This window comes from Lissotriton vulgaris, chromosome 6, assembly GCF_964263255.1.
Source record: "Lissotriton vulgaris chromosome 6, aLisVul1.2, whole genome shotgun sequence".
Classification (NCBI taxonomy): Eukaryota; Metazoa; Chordata; class Amphibia; order Caudata; family Salamandridae; genus Lissotriton; species Lissotriton vulgaris.
In genome coordinates, this window is record NC_141694.1 from 1,357,503,930 (window position 1) to 1,357,524,923 (window position 20,994).

The following is a 20,994-nucleotide window of genomic DNA, read 5'->3' on the forward strand; positions in this document are numbered from 1 at the left end:
TGAGAGTGGGAATGACCGGTGCGTGGGGGTCTTTCGTGAGGGTGATTCTGATCGTAACGGCTAAAATATGGTGGATGTGTATGACGAAAAGTGTGGCATCGGGAAAAAGGCAAGATGGCGTAGATAATGTTCACCAAACTGTATTAATTTTCCACAGCCCCCTCTTTGTATTGATCAGGCAGGTGTTGTAAAAGGGTCTCTAGTGTATCCTAGTGCGCCCTGTCATAGCGCGCTAGAAGCGCCTGTGTGTTAGAGATGCGCCATATGTTGGCTGTCTGTGCTGCTACCCTCTTCCCCGAAGCCTCAAAGACCTTGGATTCTTTGTCTGGGGGAGGAGCATCACCCGTAGTCTGAGAATTGGCCCTCTTCCGGGCATTCGAGATGACAAGGGAGTCCAGAGGCAACTGTCCTCTAAGGTAGGTAGAATCAGTAGGTGCCGCTTTGTATTTTTTGTCAATCCTAGGGTTTATCACCCTCGCCCTGGTAGGTTCCTTAAAGACCTCAGCAGCATGCTTTAAAACACCTTTTAGCATAGACAGAGTTTTCACAGTCTTTTCCGATAAAGAAAAAGTGTCAAAGAGGAAATCCACATCCACAGGGTCAGCATGCAGCTGGACATTGTGATTGTTTGCAGCCCGTTCAATGAGGGCAGCAGAGTCTTCAGTAGGTGAAGTCTTAGCAGAAAAGAGTTGAGGGTTTTGTCCTGAATGAGGATCCCCAGGGTCACCACCAGCTGCCCAGGGCTCATTTGTATCCTCAGGCTCTGTGTAGACTGGATAACTGTATTCATCCTCCTCATCACCCTCACCAGCGTCCACATCGGAGTAAGTGGGCGAGACATTATGAGTGTGGTGAAAGGGGTTCCACCAAGACAGGAGAGCAAGCAGAGTCCTTCTTGAGAGGGATCCTGTAAGACTCCAGCTGGGGTTCTGGGGTGATTTTCTGCTTCAGAAGGGAAAGCCTGCCCGTTTCGGCGTCGATGAAGTGTTCGACGCTCCTCCTCCGAATGGTGTCGAGGTCGCGGGCCGTGGACCACCAACGAGGCCTTCGGCGCCGGCCCCCGTTCTAGGAGCGAAAGCCTTCAGCGCCGTCTTAGGCGGCAAGGTAAAGAGGATCGGCGTGGACGCCTTAACCGGTTTCTCCACAGGCTTGGCAGGAAGAGTGTCCTTCTGTTCGACCGCCGGGGTGCCGTCCCCGATGCATTGCAGGGAGTCCGTGACCTTTTTGGTGAATGCGGCGGATGAACGCGCCGGTTCATCGGAGTCCTTGGAGGCCACCGTCTAAGCAGAGTTCTTTGAGGCCACCTTCGGAGTCGACTCCCGAGGCGCAGCACCCTTGGCCTTGTGTGGACGCGGGGCAGAGAGGACCTTCGGGTCATCGGGCCGCTTCTTCGGGTCGCCGAGAGTTTTCTTTGGGTCGTCGACAGCCTTCTTCGGGTCGACCAGGCCCTTGCCGGCGTCGACCGTCTTGGCGCCGACGTCGAACACCTTCACCTTAGTCTTCGGCGCGGCATCTTTGGCTCGGCGCCCTTGATTGGGCCCTTCGGCTCGACAGCCATCTTCGGCGCCGAGGCCTCAGAAGTTTGATCCGACTAATGCGATGCGCACTTTCGGTTTCGATACTTGCACCTGCGCAGTAACTGGCGTGGAGACCGTAGGTTTCACTTTCGGTTTCGTTTTGACCGGGAGTGGCTCGGTAACAATGTCCGTGGCCAAGTCCGAAGGCGGGCTGTGGAACCCATATCCAGGTCTTGGGTAAGGCCCGAAGGCGATCCCGCGACCTGGGCCTTATAGACAGGCACGGCCCCAGAGTCAGTTTGAGGGAGCTCCTCGTCAGAGCTATCCTCCATGGCCCCGAGGGCACAGTCGTCGTCTCCTACCTCCTCGACGACTTCTCCGCTTTCGAACACCTCTGCATCAGCGTCGTAGTCTTCTTCGACATCCGACGCGGGGTTCGATTCCGAGACGTCCTGGATATATTCTTCCTCGACATCCCCAGCATCGAAAATTTCCGTAGGCGCCGGAGCAGATTGCTGGGCCTCCAGGCGCGCAGCTCGTCAGAGCTTGAGTGTCTTCTTGGACCTGAATCGGGAACAGGCCATACACTTGGCCTCATCGTGGTCCGGCGACAGACACTTGTTGCACACCGGGTGGACGTCGATGTGTGGGTACTTAGAGTTACAGACCGGACATCTCTTGAATGGACTTCGGTCCATGACGGATGGTCGATAAGTCAGGAGCGTCGACTAGGCCTTCCGCGCCGAGAGCACGCGGAAGCACAGAAGCGGCTCGGAGCCGAGCTAGAAGAAGGTAAGCCGAACGCAAGACAATACCGACGTATAGACTGAAGACCTTTTGGTCTCAAGAAAGTTTTTCTATCGATTCCGACAAGAGGGAATTAAAGACATCCGAATCCAATGGCGGAAAAAAACAATCTGAGGATGGAGTCGATGCCCATGCGCACTGTAGTCCAGTGGAGGAGCCACCTATCTCGTGATACTTCGAAGACTCTTCAAGGACAACAATGTGCAATCATCCGGACCCAACACTAGGCAGCGATCTATGCACAGATATGAATTCAGCAGCCCACATGCCTCGAACACTTAAATACAGTCTCTTCACTCGTACCATCCGAAACATTACTCTTGAATCGAATGTCAATCTTTAGCCGTGAATCCAAATGAAGATAAAATCCACGCAATTTATATAATACGCGAGATGTATATTGCTGTAATCACTAAGCAACAATTAGATTCTGAATCATGACCATCCAGTAGTGAAGTTGTGAATTTAACAACGTTGCCGTTTTTGGTAATTGCAAGGAAGGGATACCTCTCAATAGAGGAGATGAAGATGAGAGTTTCCACTTCAGGCGTAACAGTTGCAAACTGCTTCTCTTTATCTTTTAGCCTTGTAGAAACAATTCCTCTTCAAATTCTTTTTTATTTTAAAGAAAAATTGTAAAGTCACGGAGATGTTCCTTCAATCCTTTTTGCAGAAAAGGTTGTGATCTTGATCCTTTTAATGAAGGATATCCATTTCTCTGGTAATCAGGAAATGTTCTTGATCTTTAAAATAAACAGCATGGGTCCGTATTCTCTGCTTGCTATCACGCATCCATCGTCGCCAAATTGTAATGATGAGTTATTCGAAGGATTGATTAGAAGTAGGTTTTATTGATAAGCAAGCAGGTACAACTCAACCTGAACCTCCTCAACAACTGACTACTCCTGGAATCCTGCTCCTTGGCATCATCCAGTACCATGGCAACGGAATGCATGCATCGTAGCTAGGATACCACACCGGAGGAAATATCGGGTTGCAGTGTATTGGTTTGTAGGGAGAAAGGAAAGTTATCAAATTGTGCCGCTTATATACCACATTCCAATTCTTAAGAGTCGCTGTTGTGGGGGTGCTTAAGTAAGCATTTTGGGGGTGATCCGCTCTCTGCTTCCACAGACTTTGAGTTATAAGAAACATTCATTGACAATTCTATTCGTAGAACACTATTGTTTATTCAAATAGTGTCGATATGTTTTACACTGTATTTTTTCATTTTTGGTGCATATTGTACATGTTGTAACCCTCAAAAAACTGCTTAAAATCTCTGCTCCAGGAGCCCCTACAGACAGAAACTAGCCTGGTACTTTGCCCTATGGTCCATTTGGACCAAGTGCAGGTTATATCAATGTATGATGTCAATTAATGTACCCCTGTGTAAATAGTTTCCATTAAGTGATAATTTAGTAATCTATTTTAAATGCCCTTTTCCCCTATAGGAACTGCCCACAACCCCCCTTTCACTGTCCTGAGGAAGACCCGCCATGTAAGGGGTACCATCCCTACTACGAGGGTCGACACGCCGACTACCAACTATAACACATAATCTGAGTGTGACTTTGTACACCTGTTACTAATGATGTTATACTAATGATAAACCCGATTGTGGATTAACTCCGGCAAGGCTCCCCTGTGAAGCCATCTTCAATTGTTAAAAGTAATTTACGATTGAATTGTCACTTCACCTACCCACACCATTCCTGAACACTGCACTACCGTCCCCCTTCCCTGTACAGTGGGCACTGTTAAGATGTTAATTATTTGTATCTATATTTGCACCAAAAATGAAAAAACAGTGTAAAACGTATCAACACTATTTGAATAAACAATAGTGTTCTACGAATATAATAGTTAATGAATGTTTCTTACAACTCTAAGTTACTCCTAACTGGTCAGGGACCACTCTATATCATAATTACCCAGGTCCCTTTGACTACCGGGTTGACCACTAACTATAATGCCCTCTGCTTCCACAGGACATCCTATATGACCCTGCTTACGATTGCCCTGTCCATGTTGAGCCAGTGCTTGTCAGATTCTAGCATGGACCAGTCTGCACTGGCTCAATTGTGCTGACAAAGTTGAAAATCTGGGAGTGTGAGCCGCCCCATGTTTTCTGGTCAACGTAACCATTTAAAGGGAGGTCTAGCTCTCTTGTTCTGCTAAATGAATTGGGCTATGGTTCAGAGGGTCGGTAAAAAGGCCCTGTCAAGATCTAAGAGAAGACTCTGGAAGAGGTGAAGAAATTTCAGCAGCACAGTCATCATAATAGCATGTATTCTACCGAGCCAGGACATGTACAGTGGAGCCCATCTTCTCAAGTCGATCCTCAGTTGACATATGAGCAGAGGGAAATTAGCCCGATATAGACTAGATAGCTTGGGGTTATCTTAACTCTTTCTTCGCCAATTTAAAGAGGGTCAAGGCCAGCAAGGACGTCATATCTGCAACTGCGAGTATTTAATCTAGAATAAAGAATTTTGTTACATTACGGAAGCATGCCACCTCCTTGAAGAGTTGTAACTCGTTATGAAAAGTTTGTAGGGAGCATTGCAGGTCAGAAGATTATTAAAATATAATTCACTAATAAGGAGAGCCTAATTAGTTGATCCAAAATGGATACCCTGAATTACTGGCATCACCCCGATATTTACAGCTAGGGGTTCTATACTTAGGGCGAAGAGTAACGGTATAGGTGGCAGCCCTGCCTCGTCCCTCTTCCAAGAGCAAATTGCTCCGAGCCCACCCTTTTAACCAGGACCCCAGAGCAAGGTGAAGCGTAGTCCGCATGGACCATGGCTATAAAAGTCACAGAAGCCAAATCACTGTACGGTATGGAAGAGAAAGGACCAGTCCACCGGGTCAAATGCCTGTGCTGTGTCGAGACCAAGCAAGATGGGTGGTATATGTTTTTTAGTGGCTCTCAATCAGGGTGATCACCCAGCCTCACATTGTTGCGAGTTTGCGGGCCTTTGATAAAGCCCGACTGATCGGGATGGATCAGTTCGGCCATTAGATCTTCTAGCTTAGCAGATATTTTTTTTATATAGTTTTGCATTCAGATGAAGTAATGCTGTGGGCCGGTATGAACTACAGGTCTGTGGATGCTTACCGGGTTTAGGTATTACGCGAAGCACAGCCTCCCTCATAGTAGGTGTGACCTCACAGCTGTTAGCAATGTGATTAACCCCTTCGATGCTGATGACGGAGCGGTTCCGTCATCCGCATCGGTTGCGCTGTGCTGATGACAGAACCGCTCTGTCATCAGCAAAGCCCCTGGGGGGAGCGCTGGATCGTGCCCACACAAACAGGGTAGTTTCCGCTGCCACCCTAGAGCCCCCCCCTAGGCTTCCCCATGATGTCAGCGCGCACAGACGTCATCAGGAAGCACTGGAAACCATTTGTTTCCAGCGGGTCCAGGAACAGGAGGTGAGTTTGGGCCTCCGATGGGGCGGGGGGGCATTTTTGTGCCAGAAAACCCCACTAGACACCAGGGAATTCATTTTTTTTTAATGGAAGCGACCCCTTTGGCAAGGGTTACTTCCAGGGGGCCCCAATTTATTTTAAAAATATATTCTACCCCCCGGGGGCAGATCGGTTTCTTTATTTGGCCTTTCTGCCCCCATGGGAGGGCAGAAAACCCTACTAGACACCAGGTAGTGTTTTACATTTGAAATGGAAGCAACCCCTTGGGCAAGGGTCGCTTCCTTATGGGCCTAATTAATTTGTAAGACTTTTCTGCCCCCCCTTGGGGACAGATTACCTTTATTTTTGGCAATTCTGGCCCATTTGTGTAGCGACATAGCCTGTTATAATGTGTAGTTTTTATTTGAGAATTGTAATGTTTTATTTCCCCTTTTTTGTTCTAGTTCAAGGCTTTTGCTCTTTAGACTGTTGCAGGTTGCGGTTTCGTTACTGGTGGCTCTGCGGTTTGTGTAGTTGCATGTGTTTGGTAAGAGACCTTTTTTGTACAATTTCAATGTAAATGTGTTTTTTGCAAAGTGTGTAATATCAGTATGTTTGGTTTCTGTTTTTTGTGTCTAAAAATGTTTAGCATTTGTGCTTGATGTGTATTTTGATTTCTGTAGATTGTTTTTTTTCTTCTTTCTAGTGGGATATCGTGGACTATTTGCTGTGTCTTTGCAGAGTAGGTGTGTAGCTGTCCCTTGTAAGTGAACTGTATAGTTTGAGTATATAGATCTTTGTGATAAAGGCACACATTTGTTTGTTTACTTTGCAGTGTTAGTTGTTTGTGCAGTCTCCTTTCTTAGTAAGGATAATGGCTAGCTGCTGGATTACAGCTCAGCAAGTTGTAGGAATGCTTTTTGATTCTTCCTCTGACCATGGCCTAGAGACTGATGCAGAGGTGGGAGGGGAAGATTCAGGCAGTGAGTTCTCTCCAGTTGGCATCATCTGATGAAGATATTCTCAGTGCAGATGAAGCTACTCTTGGTGCGGATGAAGTGCCTGTGTTAGAGGAGGACATGGATGTTGCGATAGTATGGCAAGAGGCATCTGGGCTGCAGCCTGGGGCTGCAAGGCTTCCCGTTGAAAGTGCTGACCTCTAGGTTGCCCCAGGCATGGTGCAGCCAGTATTGCCAGACTTTACTGGTGTTCCAGGGTGTAGGTTGAACACTGAAAACTTTTTGCTGGTTGATTCTTTTCAGTTGTTTATGGATGATGTGTTTTTGGCAGAGATTTTTGAGCAGACTAATTTGTATGCCGAACAGTTTTTGAGGGAGAACAGTGCCAGCCTTAAGCCCCACTCTAAAGCTACCCGGTGGACTCTCACAAATCTGGAAGAGATGAAGTTCTTGGGTTTAACTTTTGTGATGGTCTTGATACATATTGGTCTACTAGTCATATTGGTCTACTAGTCCCTTGATGGCAACTGCTATATTTCTGGCAGTCATAAGTCGTGATAGGTATTTGCTTCTGCTTTGGATGATGCATTTTGTCAATAATGGTTTAGCTTTGCCATGAGATCACCCTGATTGTGACAGTCTTTACAAGATTCGGCCTGTCATTGATCACTTTGTTGATCGAATTTCTGAGATCTATGCTCCAGGGAAAGAAATTGCAATGGATGAGTCTTTGGTGTTCAAGGGCCGCTTGGCTTTTAGGCAATACATTCCCAGTAAGAGGGCATGCTATGGAATTAAGCTGCATATGCTGTGTGGCAGTCGGACTGGATATGTCTCTAATTTCAGTGTGTACACCAGTAAGGAATCCTGGATTGTCCGTCCACTTTTGGAGTGACTGTTATATAATCCTCTACCAGGTTGCCACACAATTTTCTTAAAGGCCATCATTTATATGTAGATAACTTCTACACTGGTGTGCGGTTGTTCAGGGAATTTGCCAAAGTGGACACTGTTGCTTGTGGCACAATCCGCTGTAACCGTAAAGGTTTCCCAAAAGAACTTGTTTGTCAAAAGCTTGTCCGGGGACAGTGCAGTGCATTGAGAGGAGCTTCTAGCTGTGAAGTTTTCAGACAGGAGAGATATGTTGACTACCATCCATGATGAAAGCACTGAACCGGTGACTGTTTGGGGTGAGGTTGCTGAAGCGTGCACACCTGTGTGCATTTTAGACTATAATAGGCACATGGGTGGTGTTGACAGTAGATCAGAGCTTGGAACCATATATGCTGCTCTTCGTAAGTCTTACATTTGGTACAAGAAGTTGGCTATCCATCTTTTCTACTTGGCAACCTTTAATGCTTTTGTCGTGTTCCAGGAATCTTGTCCTGAGTCAAAGATGACTTTTGTAAAGTTTCAGGAGTCTGTAATAGGCAGCCTTGTTTTAGTGGAACAGGCATGTGTTCCTAGAGTTGGAGTGGTGGAGGATGTTGCTAAATTGAAAGATCGCCACTTTCCTGATCACATTCCTCCTACATCCTCAAAAGACTTTTCCAGTAGGAGATGTAGAGCCTGTTGGCGAAGAGGTATGCGGAAGGAGGTTTGTATGTAGTGCCCAGAGTGTCCTAACCCAGGGCTGTGCGTGCCTGCTTGTTTTAGAATGTACTACACGCAAAATAATTTTTGGGAGCATCCATGAGTGGTAAAGTGAACTGCCTGGCATCTATTAATAATTTTTGTTCAGTTTCAAGGTTGGCATTTGTGTAGTGTATTTCGCTTTAGTTGTTGTTTTAGTAGATTTGTATCAATTTGCAATTTGTCTGTATTTTCTTATTTATATTTAAAAAAAATTCTTAAATGTGATGTCTGTTTGCGTGGAGTAGCAATTGTCTGGGTCTGGCGGTGTGCTTGGTCTGGGGCATGGCTGGCGGTGTGCTTGGTCTGGGGCATGGCTGGCGGTGTGCTTGGTCTGGGGCATGGCTGGCGGTGTGCTTGGTCTGGGGCATGGCTGGTGGTGTGCTTGGATTGGGGCATGGCTGGCGGTGTGTTTGGATTGGGGCATGGCTGGCGGTGTGCCTAAATCGGCGCTTGGCTGGCAGTGTGCGTGGACTGGCGCTTGGCTGGCGGTGTGCGTGGGCTGGCGTGTGCGTGGACTGGCGCTTGGCTGGAGGTGTGTTTGTACTGGCAGTGTGTTTGTACTGGCGCTTGGCTGGCAGTGTGTTTGTACTGGCGCTTGGCTGGCAGTGTGTTTGTACTGGCGCTTGGCTGGCAGTGTGTTTGTACTGGCGCTTGGCTGGCAGTGTGTTTGTACTGGCGCTTGGCTGGCAGTGTTTGTACTGGCGCTTGGCTGGCAGTGAAAAAAACGGATTTTTTCAGCAAAAATTGAGGTTCGCAAGGGATTCTGGGTAAGGGGACGTTGGGGGATCTAAGCAAGCCACATCTCCTTGGAAGCCCCCGGGTGTCTACTTATCAGGGCTTGGCAGGTTTCTCTAGATGGCCGTCGAGCACTGGGCCAAAAACTCAGGTGACCCCCCTTGCAAAAGCAGGTGGTTTTGAGATAGGCAATTTTGATGTCGCCTCACTAAGTTTTGGGCCCCTGCCTGTCGCGGGTACTTGCACCTCCCACACAAGTGAGGCACCATTTTTATCGGGGGACCTGGGGGAACGCTGGGTGGTAGGAAATTTGTGTGAGCCCGGTGCTGCCACTTTCCCACACAAAAGTGTGAGAAAAAAAATGTCAGCTAAAATTGAGCTTTGCAAGGGATTCTGGGTAATTGAACGCTAAAGGATACACGCAAGCCATACCTCCTTGGAAGCCCCCGGTTGTCTACAGGCACTAGGCTGACCCACACAAGTGGGGTACCATTTTTCTCAGAAGACTTTGGGGAACGTGGAGTGGAATGAAATTTGTGGATCCACGCAGATTCCAGAACTTTCCACCACAGAAATGGATTCCCAAGGGTGTATAAAATGTATAGGTTTGTTAGGTTTCCCTAGGTGCCGGAAGAGCTTGGGAACAAAAACTACAGCTAGGCAATCTGCCAAAAAAGGGCCATTTTTCACTGCGAGATTGAGGTGTGACCACGTTGCATTTTGCGCAGTTTCCTGTCGCGGGCACAAGGCCCCACACAAGTGAGGTACTGTTTTTATTGGGAGACTCGGGGTAATTCAGATTTGTAAATCAACTGTTTTTACCTATTGAGTTTTCATGCATTTCTCCCTTCCAAATGAAAAACATTGTGTAAAAAAAGTCATTTTGAAAAATGACCAACAATTCTCATGCTAGTATGAGATTCCCAATTTTGAAAATGTTCTAAACTCTATAATTTGTACCTATTTCAGAAATACATAGGTGTCTTTCATACCGATTTTTCCATGTATACATTTTCCCAGAATTGCTCTATACCTGGTACACAATAAAATACCATCGCAAGTTTCTGCTCAGTTTTTGGCTCTGGGTTGGTCGGGTTCTTGGTTAACCTACAAGTCCTATATATCCCCATAACCAGGAAGGTCCAGCGGATGTAACTGTATATTGCTTTCAAAGAGCTGTCATAATTACAAGAAGTTACAGGTGAAAACGTTGACACAAAAAGCTTTTTTTTTAACTATTTTTCAGTTTCCAATATTTAACTGTTAGTTTCTATAAAGAAACCTTCATGGATTTAGACAAATGACCCCTTTCTGAATTCAGAATTGTGTCTACTTTTCTAAAACGTATAGCTTCTCATGATCCATTACTGCTTTCATACTCATTTTTACCATTAACTGGAAGGAGGTTGAAAGCACTAAAAATAGCAAAAATAGACTATGTCCCAGAAAAATACCCAAACTGTGAAAAATGTTGGTTCTCTGACAAAAGACTCATTCCCTAAAAGCTGGGAAATTGGCAATTTCAGCCTCACAAACCCTTTTGTGATATTTGCAGGAACAAAAACCTGAGGCTTTCATTTGCAGCCCGTTCGTTCAATCTTTCTGAAAAACAAAACATTTTACTGTATTTTGCTTAATTTCTGGGACCCCTCCAAGGGAAACCACAAACCCTGGGTAACTTTAGAATTCCCATGATGTTGGAAGAAAAGGACCCAAAATCAGCGTGGATACCTTATGTGGACAAAAAGTTACAGGGGCCTAAGCGCGCACTACCCCAAATAGCCAAAAAAGGCTTAGCACAGGAGGGGAAAAGGCCTAGCAGCGAAGGGGTTAAAGAGGGAAGGCAGATGCAGGGTTATTTCTGAGCTAAAGGATTTATAGAATTGTAGTGTGTAAGCCGATTCTGGCCGGCAGATTTATGTAGTTTGAGAGGTTCTTTAGCCAGTCGTAACGCCTCTTCACTAATGGGTTTCCCTAGTTCATTTTGGGACAGTGTGACCAGCAGTAGTTCTATTGTATGCAGATAGTCCATTTGTGCTTTCGGGTTGGCAAGGTTGGCTGTGTAGAATTTTATAAAAATTGTCCAAAGGTCTGGGCCTTGTCATGATCTTCGGTTTCCACCTCCCCTGAGGGTTTACGTACGTCCCCAATGTACTTCCTTTCTCTGCATACCCAAATCTGGAGTGCCAAATGTGGCCCCCACCTTATTACAGTGTATATAAGCTGTTTAAGGTGCAGCAGCGTCAATTCTGCTCGGTTAGTGTAGATCACAGAGTTTCCCCCTCATGGCGGTGACCTTTCGCTGAAGGGTCAAGGTTGGGTCCGCTTTGTGGGCCTGTTCTAGGGTTTTCAGTTCGCTTTCTAGTGTTATTTGTTCCCTAGTCCTTTGCTCATTAAGTGTGGACATTAGTGCCAAACACTGGCCTCCCAGGTTCGCCTTGAATGTGTCCCAGTTATTAGTGGATGTGGTGTCTTGTGGCTTATTCAATTGGAAATATTCCCGAATAGCCGTCTGAAGGTCATCTCTGAGCATTCTGTCGCAAATCAGGGTGTCTGGGAAAAACAATTTGTATTCAGGTGTGGGGTGTCTTCATTCATTCGCTAGGACTACCGGGGTGTGATCAGAGTGTGATAGATTGAATTGTCACCTCCCTGAAGTGGAGGTCTCTTGTCTGAATAAGGAAGAACTAGTCTATCCATGAATATGTACTGTGGATATGGGAAAAGAAAGTGTACTTTGGCTTCAGGATGAAGCGCCCTCCACCCGTCAATGAGCAGCAGATCGTGCAGTGCTTGTTTGAGCCCTTTCGTTAAGCTTCCCGTAAGCACCCCATCGTTATGTGTGCTTTAGATGCCAGAGTGCAAGTGAGGTTGAATTACCCCACCGCAAATCCCCCTATTAGCGTACACAAAAGTCATATTTGGTGCATTTGCTGCTGCAATAGTACAAAGACTCCCCCAGATTACCACCATCACCACCGTTACTATTACCACCATCGTTACCGTTCCCCCCACCACAACCACCATCGTTACCGTTCCCCCCACCACAACCACCATCGTTACCGTTCCCCCCACCACAACCACCATAGTTACCGTTCCCACCACCACAACCACCATCGTTACCGTTCCCCCCACCACAACCACCATCGTTACCGTTCCCACCACCACAACCACCATCGTTACCGTTCCCACCATCGTTACAGTTTCCCGATCACCGTTACTCCCAAACCACCGTTCTCACCACCACCGTTACCATCACCACCACCGTTACCACCACCACCACCACCACCACCGTTACCACCACCACCACCACCGTTACCACCATCACCGTTACCACCATCACCGTTACCACCATCACCGTTACCACCATCACCGTTACCACCATCACCGTTACCACCACCACCGTTACCACCACCACCGTTACCACCACCACCACCGTTACCACCAACCGTTACCACCACCACCGTTACCACCACCACTTCGCGTTCTACCATTCCCATTACTACCGATACCATTACCACCACCGTTACCATTACTACCATCATTACTATTACTACCACCGTTACCATTATCACAGTTAAAACCCATTACTTTTACTGTTGCCACCATTATTATTACCATTACCACCATTAACATTACCATTACCACCACCCTAATTCCCATCATTACCACACTAAAACCACCATTACCAACAATACCATTACCACCCTTACCAACACCACCCGTACCAACATTACCCTTACCAACATTACCATACATCCACCACCATCATCATTTTTATTTATTTTACAGTGTTTTATTTTACAGTTTTATATAGCACAAACTTGACTTGAATCGGGTATCAGACAGATTTATATAGCACCAGTTGCGTCACATGAGGACACATTCATTTCCCCCCCCACCATCACACATCATTACCACCATCATCCATCATTACCACCATCATCCATCATTACCACCATCATCCATCATTACCACCATCAACCATCATTACCACCATCAACCATCATTACCACCATCAACCATCATTACCACCACCATCATCCATCCCCACCACCACCATCATCCATCCCCACCACCACCACCATCCATCCCCACCACCACCATCATTCATCCCCACCACCACCACCATCCAATACCACCACCATCCATTACCACCACCATCCATTACCACCATCATCCATTACCACCATCATCCATTACCACCATCATCCATTACCACCATCATCCATTACCACCATCATCCATTACCACCATCATCCATTACCACCATCATCCCCTTACCACCATCATCCCCTTACCACCATCATCCCCTTACCACCATCATCCCCTTACCACCCTCATCCCCTTACCACCCTCATCCCCTTACCACCCTCATCCCCTTACCACCATCATCCCCTTACCACCATCATCCCCTTACCACCATCATCCCCTTACCACCACCATCACCTTACCACCATCATCCCCTTACCACCACCATCACCTTACCACCACCATCACCTTACCACCACCATCACCTTACCACCACCATCACCTTACCACCACCATCACCTTACCACCACCATCACCTTACCACCACCATCACCTTACCACCACCATCACCTTACCACCACCATCACCTTACCACCATCACCCTGACCAACATTACCATTCGACCACCACCCTTACGCTCACCACCATTACCACCACCATCACAATTACCAGGTTACCACCACCACCACCCTTACCAATATTACAATTACCACCATTACCACACTACCACCATTACCACCACCCCCATCATTACCACACCACCACCATCTCCACCTCTCTCCTCTTCATCAGTCTTGTAACCTTCTCGTTGGAATTTTGAAGAGTGAAAAAATAGCACCCCCACCATTGTGTCTTGTAGGGATGAGGATTTATGTGTCAGGGGATACGCCTTATGTTTTAATCTGTGGTCCTCGAGCTTTTAAAATGGGTCTCTTGTAGAGAGACTAAATCACAGTGCTGGTCCTGTAGGTACTTTGAGTTAATGGCGCTTGGCGGGTGCATTCAGGCCCCCATGTTCCATTAAATGGCTGAGATTACCATGATAACTTTGGCATTTCTTTCCCCGTCCTTGAATCCCCTCCTTGAAGTGTGTAACCTCATGTATCTGTCCCTTCACTCTTGACATGCTCACCCCTCCACCCGACAGACCCCCCCTCCCATCCGTCCGTCAGCCTGGGCGGCTGTGTGTGACCCATTGATATATTGAGGCCACACCCTAGTACCTGAAGAACAAAAAGAAAATACACCCATGAACAGGGTCAATAGGGACAACTGGTCTCCCGTCTAACCTAAAGAACCAATGAATGAAACTCATAGTAGGCGATTCAGACCAAAATCGCTGACATTGCTCCAGGGAAGCTAAATGGAAGTGGGATATGATCCTCTAGTCCAGGGGTCTCCAAACAGGTCCTGGAGGGCTGGATCCATGGCCGATTTTTAAAATTACTACATGTATCTCAATGGGGATATCAAAAATCTGGAATGGATCCGGCCCTCCAGGACCGGTTTGGAGACCCCTGCTCTAGTCTAATAGTGTATGCTGAGCAAGATGGGAAGGTGGAGTAGGCTATATTAAAGAGGATGCAAAGGAAGGTCAAATGTTAACCAAATTTAGTCGATCACTAAGCACCTGGGAGTCCAAGTGGTCCCTCCTCTCCCCTCAGATCTCTCCACAGACTATGCTGTGTCAACGCATGGGTCCCTCCAGGGTGGCTTGTGACCCTGGCCAGTTAATGTTTTCGTGGCTGTCTTTGGGGAAGCTGGGAGAGCCAGTAAGTCCGTTTCCGAGCTTCAGGGGTCCCGCCCTTGCAGTGCTGGGTCCATCCGCTACTAGTCACTCCCCTAAAGTGGGTATTTTGTTATGCAAGTCAAAGGCAAGGTCAAACAGATAGGTTCAACAATATTTGACTTTTTCTTACACTAGCTTGTCTGACTGGCCTGAACTGGTGACAACAGGCCAGGGTCGCTGGGGCTACGTCCTAATAGAGAGTGCACTTGGAACCAAACAACGTCCAGCCTCCTGGCTGCATGGAGGATGGCTTTCTTTGTTTTGAAAGAGTGCAACTTAGCCAATACGTCTCTCCTGCCCCTTTTGTCGTCAACCATTGGTTTCCCTACTTTGTCCATCTTGGCCAGGGGTCTCCAACCTTTTCTGTAGTGAGAGCTACTTCTGCTCAAGGAAAGTCTTCCTGAGCCACTAGAAAATTTTATAACTAAACTAGTGACTACTGTATGCTATGACCAAGGTAAGTAGGATTATCAGTAGTTACAACCCAAGTATTCCAGGTGCAGTTAACTGGCAGAAACACCAGGAAATCGTTAATATAAAATGTCGCCACCTGACTTCTGAAGTAACAATCAAATATGGACATGCCCTACTGCACGAAGGACATAAGTACCGCAGTAGGTCTCCCCAGCTCAGTTTGAATTATCATTAATTTGTTTCTGAAAATGCACATTTTTGTATCAAATACCACTTTCAACTGTGGGCAAACAATCAATTTTCCAGAAGGTTACAGATAGTTCGAATCGCGGCAGTCCGGCTGATTTGCGGTATTTCTCTTCGAGAGCACATATCGCCCCATCGACTAAAATTACTACTGGCTGCCAGTCCACACAAGGGCAGAGTTTAAAGCACTCACCCTGGCTCATTGAGCAATCAAGGGAAAGGGATCTGCCTATCTCTCTTCCTGCCTCCGCCCCTATAGTAACACCAGACACCTCCGATCCAATTCGAAATGCCTATTGTCCACCCCCAGATTTAAAACAGCCCGATCTGGGGGGAAAACCTTTCAGGTATGTGCTTCCTCACAGTGAACAATCTTCCCATCTCCATCCGAATGATTCAGGATGAGTTACCTTTCTGTAAAGCGTTGAAAACTTTCTTCTTTTGTTAACCACCCTTGGACAAGATCTAGTATCTGAGCAGGAGCGCCGGGACACCCCGTTGTGGTAGCTGCGCGCTATACAAAACACACAAATAAATAAAATAACCCAGAGACCATTTATCAGTCATGCCCATTTGTATGCCAGGAAGAGGTAAATGTAGGCCAGTCATGCTCCTAGTATTATTATTATTATTATTATTATTATTATTAACGAATTTTGTACCGCGCACGGTTAGTATGTAAAGGATGGCTGCCAGTATACTACAAATAGACCAAAAATACCCACAATAGTAAAGCAGGACCCTTATTATGCCATTGGCACTATTATGCCAGGAACCGGCCCAATTATTTCAGAGATAACACCCTTATGATGATGGGTAGCATACACATTTGGTGGTCATGGACACCAGGCGTAGCTTTCCGGAAGAAATAGTGTTTATTATGGACGAACATAAATACTGATGAGTCTCCTAATTTTCTATGGTCTGGATCATGCCCTTTTCCCAGGTCATGAGCTGATCATGCACCCAACAGACATTTTCACTCCGACTCCTGCAGTCGGACACTTTGTAGAGTCAGCACCAATTACTGCTCAGGCTACAACTGCCATACTTCTTTTATGGTCCACTGTTGACACACATGTGACTAATAAAGTAGGGACTACAACATGATCAATCTTCTTGTGTATTAGTAGAGTGTGTTCCCCTCCACTTTCAGCATCCTACTGCCCATAGAATCTATGTCTTGTTGTAGTGAGACCAGTTTGCCATTTAGGTCTGCTCTCAGAGTCCCCATGGAGGTAGCGTTGTCTGCTTGGAGTTCCTCCTGTAACTCCTTCTTGAAGTCACGTAGGGAAGAGAGGAGATCTTTTGTAAGGCATGGTGTCATTCTAATCTCCGCAGATGTGTGACCAGTTCGATGCTCTCTGGGGGTAAAATAGCGGGACACCCTGTGGCTTTAGTGTTTCTTCGGTGGCAGTCACAGAGTCTGTATATGTAGAAGGGCCCTCGCCTTCAGGGCCCCTTACTGAGAGTTAGTGTAGTAACCTCAGCGGGGGCGCCGCCAACAAAGCACTCTGCGCCCCAGACTGGTTACGACCATGCTCGAGCTCATGGCCGTTCCATCAGGGGTCCGGCCCTTCGAGAGTTCTTCAAATATCTCACTCTGCACTGCAGTAGGACTTCAGCATCTCTAGAGTAATGTCAGTCTTCACCCAAGTTAATCACTGCCACATAGCCCCAAAAATGAACATTCTGCCACCCATCATGACTTGCTGCTCCCTGCCCCTCAGCAGGACAGGTTTTTCTGGTGTAGCCCCAGGCTCTCCTTTCCACAGATGCAGGCTGCCTCGTGGCACTGTAGCCCATCACCATGTCATGGTCAGTCACCGAGAGTCTCCACAGTCTGGGCTTTTTCTCTACAGTGTGCCCTCTTCATCTAGGCCAGATGATTAGCCGTATTCTCTTCTGATCGTAGTGGTAAGTCTTCAGGCCGCCATTTTGGGGCCAGGTATGTCGTGGTACAGGTTTACTTGCATCTCCACAACCACTTCCTCGCCTCCTCCAGTTTTATTGCGGATGCTTGCTGGTAGCTGGGGCCCACCCACAATGACTTGGTTGCCTCTCATAATCATCAGGGGCACCGATGCGGAAGTCCTCGCCCGGAGGCTCCAGGACCAGGACTTGCCCAACTGCTGCCCCAGGTGCACGCATTCTTCTCTGCTCACTGTCTTTTGAATACTGGTGGTAAGTTCTTGTACTGGTGGACAGGCATTTGGCGGGCCCTGCATGGTTCCCTAACCCGTCTCTGCCACGTGTCACAGGCTCCGGTCATGGTTATTTGTGCAGCTGTAGGTCCCGTGCTGTTTGTCATCTTGGCATCGTCCACCATCCGGCCCAATAATTCTTCAGCTGGCTCCGTCTGTGTGGGGGCCTCTTCCTAGGGTTTACATTGCGTTACAGTTTAGCCACTGGCAACCTACACCTCTCCATATCCCTTTGGTTGCTGTCTGGTAGCAGAGCAGCCGTGGATCGCGTCTACATAGCCATCTTGGCTGGCCCCAAATCTATTTTGAATGACACTTTGTGAATAACTTGAAAGGTTTCGCTTACAAGTGCTAAAGTCAGTCAATAGATTAGCAATATTATCGATGGAGGGCACTTCGGTAGTTCATCGGGACAGAGCTCCAAGCTTGAAGTAAAGAGGAGGACCCTACTCTCCACCCCATCCAATAACTACCCAGAGTGCCTACCCCTTTGACATATTGGTGTTTTACAATGTAGACAAAGGAATAAGTCTGAACAATTTTGCAGTGATTTGTTAAAGGGGTGGAAAGAAAAATGGGGGTGGGAGGTACCAAAACTAGTTTTTCGACCAATGCATTTTCCATAGACATTGTACTCTGCTGTAGCAGTGAAATGGCTTAACTGACTTTTAAAGAAAATTGGCAGGAATATAGATTATGGTGTGTAAATGATACTTTTTGGTAGATGTAAATTTGTTAAGCGGTTTTTAAGCTGAAAGCCATTAAAACTTAGATCTTGATTTTTAAGTCCATTTACTTTGCTAAAGGCAGTCATTAGCCAATCCTACTGCTTTGTCATCTGATATACCCCGGTATATACCGCTGCCCAATAGATCACTAAGGTCACACTCAAGATTTTCTCTGTCCAAAATGACAGTACCTAAATATTTATGAATACAATATACATATTGTACATAAATTCCATTTAGAGTTAAATTGCATTGCAAACACATATTGAAAAGAAATTGATGCAATCTCACAGGGTATGGAGCACCTTGAATTTAATAGGTGAAGCAACAATAGCTTTGATTTAATAGATTTGTGTCAGAAGATCTGTATATTCACTTTAAAATGTTTATTAAAGTAAAAAAACTAAATTATATGCAGTACCATAAAGACATCACACTCCAGGAGTGGAGGAAAGCATGCGCTTTGCTTCGTACGATACATGTGTTATAAAGAACACCAACACTTAGCATAGACACCTCGCATGACTAAAATCATTTACTTCTTAAGTTTAAAGCATGTTTACAAAACTAAACATTGAATAATTTTGAAGACAATTTCAAAAGTGAAAACTTGCATTGTAAACAAACAAGGGGTTTAGCTTCAGGAGAGTTTAACTGTTCAAATAATTGTTCTCATTTACCTGTATCAGTGAATGACTGGATATCGTACGTCAAATCGATATTAACACTTTCCGAATTTTCAATTTTCTTAAATTTTATTCCAAGGAACCACATAGATATATACTCCTTCCTGAAACATTTGACACAGTAAGTCAAATCAGTTTTGATGGGATAAAAATATTACTGCTTCCCCTTTTATATGCCACTCACGAAAATACTTAAACAAATCACTAAGGGCAGTCCAAATGTATAATTTAATTCTCATACCAGCATCCACTCACATTTGACAGAAGTCCCAGATTCTTGCTCCACTTTCACCTTTCCATAATCTCACCATCTGTAAAAGCTGTGCCTTTTTCTTGTTTATCACAATTCAGCTCAAATGGCAGTAGACCATTCACGAATATCATTGTAAGAGTAATCAGAAACGTATTTCAGCAAGCCGCCTTCTATGGAGCAGATTTCAGACCTTTGAAATTCACAAAGATCCCAGGTGGTACTGCTCAAATTCCAAGTGTAAGGCTTCTTTTAACCTCCACCCCCCAACTCATGGATGTTTTCCACCAGGCATAACATTTGCAAGTGTTAAACATACTTTAATACTTCAGTCTCCAAAGGAAAAAATACATGCAGAGAAACCCCTACACCTTTTATACAGTTAGCCCAGTCTTTGTTTGTGCTGTATAAATAGGATGGGAAACAATTAAAACATTTCTGCTACCACTTTATGGATAGCAATATTTTCAATGGCTACCGGCCGCAGACCCAGTTTCTCCTGCCCCACCTCTACATGGGTTTAAAAAAAGAAAAATTTAAACGCAGTTTCACTTTATAGGGAGAAGAGAAATAAACTAAAGTTACCTCCAACTTAATTATATTGAAGACTTTTAAAATGCCATTTCATAAATTATTTTATGAACACCATTTAATCCTCCATTAGTTCACAGCTGTTACACTTTAAGAAACTACCAACAATGCAGCATTCTGCTTTCTCTGGGAGTTCCCATCCACCAAGATGGCATGTGGGTTGGAAAACAAAACTGTTGCAAATGCTTCTCAGGAAAATGGTCTCAAAAACAGGGGCAACCTGGAGCCCTGCCTTTAAATAATGGTGCTCAAGAAAACTTTTCTGCCAAAGAAAACCTTGCTAACCTTTTGTAGGAAGTAGGCTCTGTATATACTATACCAAAATGAGGAATAGTGTGCACAGTGTCCAGTGGAACCCCAAAGGTAGGCAGAGGTAAAGGTAGATAGCACCGTACGCTCCATTTGTGGTAGTGTGGGTGAGCAGTAAGGCTGTATAAGAGGGTAGTGTTAAGCATTTGTTGTACACACTCATTCAGCCAATGAGGTCACACTCAAAGACTGAACCAATTTTGTTTGTATAAATATATTGTGTAGTTATTTTATTTCTAGAACCAAGCCAAGCTGGCACGGTTAAGTTGAATAAATGTTTTGCAAAATATTATGCAGTGTATACAAGTGAATGCAAAAGCAGTTGTATCAAATACAGGTAAGTCAAGGTTTTGGAATTACTGTACAGATTACTTTTTAGTTACTTTTTAGGTATTCGGCTCAGGGCAAAGGGGGATCCTGTTTAGCACAATGTGCACCCGCAACGGCGCAGGGGCGGCTGTGTGCAGGGTGCTGTTTTGGTGTTGGGTGCCCTGTTGATTGCAATGGGGATTCTCCGGTTTCAACAAAGACTGCAGGCTTGTGGACTAATATCTTCAGGAGGTAACCACCAGTGGGCGAGATAAGTTAGGAGGACTGGCGTATGCTGGAACATAGTCTGTTGGGCCACCCAAGCTGTGCGGCTACGGGTGCAGGCGTGTCTTTAGGCATCAG

The 20,994-nt window shown here is 45.9% G+C and overlaps 1 protein-coding gene across 1 annotated transcript in view; it reads right to left on the reverse strand.

Moving 5' to 3' along the window:
* The window catches only part of PAPOLG (poly(A) polymerase gamma), a 455,976-nt gene that overhangs the window by 102,417 nt on the left and 332,565 nt on the right, over positions 1 to 20,994 (reverse strand). The window contains exon 15 of the mRNA XM_086927484.1: positions 19,167 to 19,276. Coding sequence (XP_086783610.1) covers positions 19,167 to 19,276 — 110 coding nt within the window. The remainder of the gene's footprint in view (positions 1 to 19,166; positions 19,277 to 20,994) is intronic.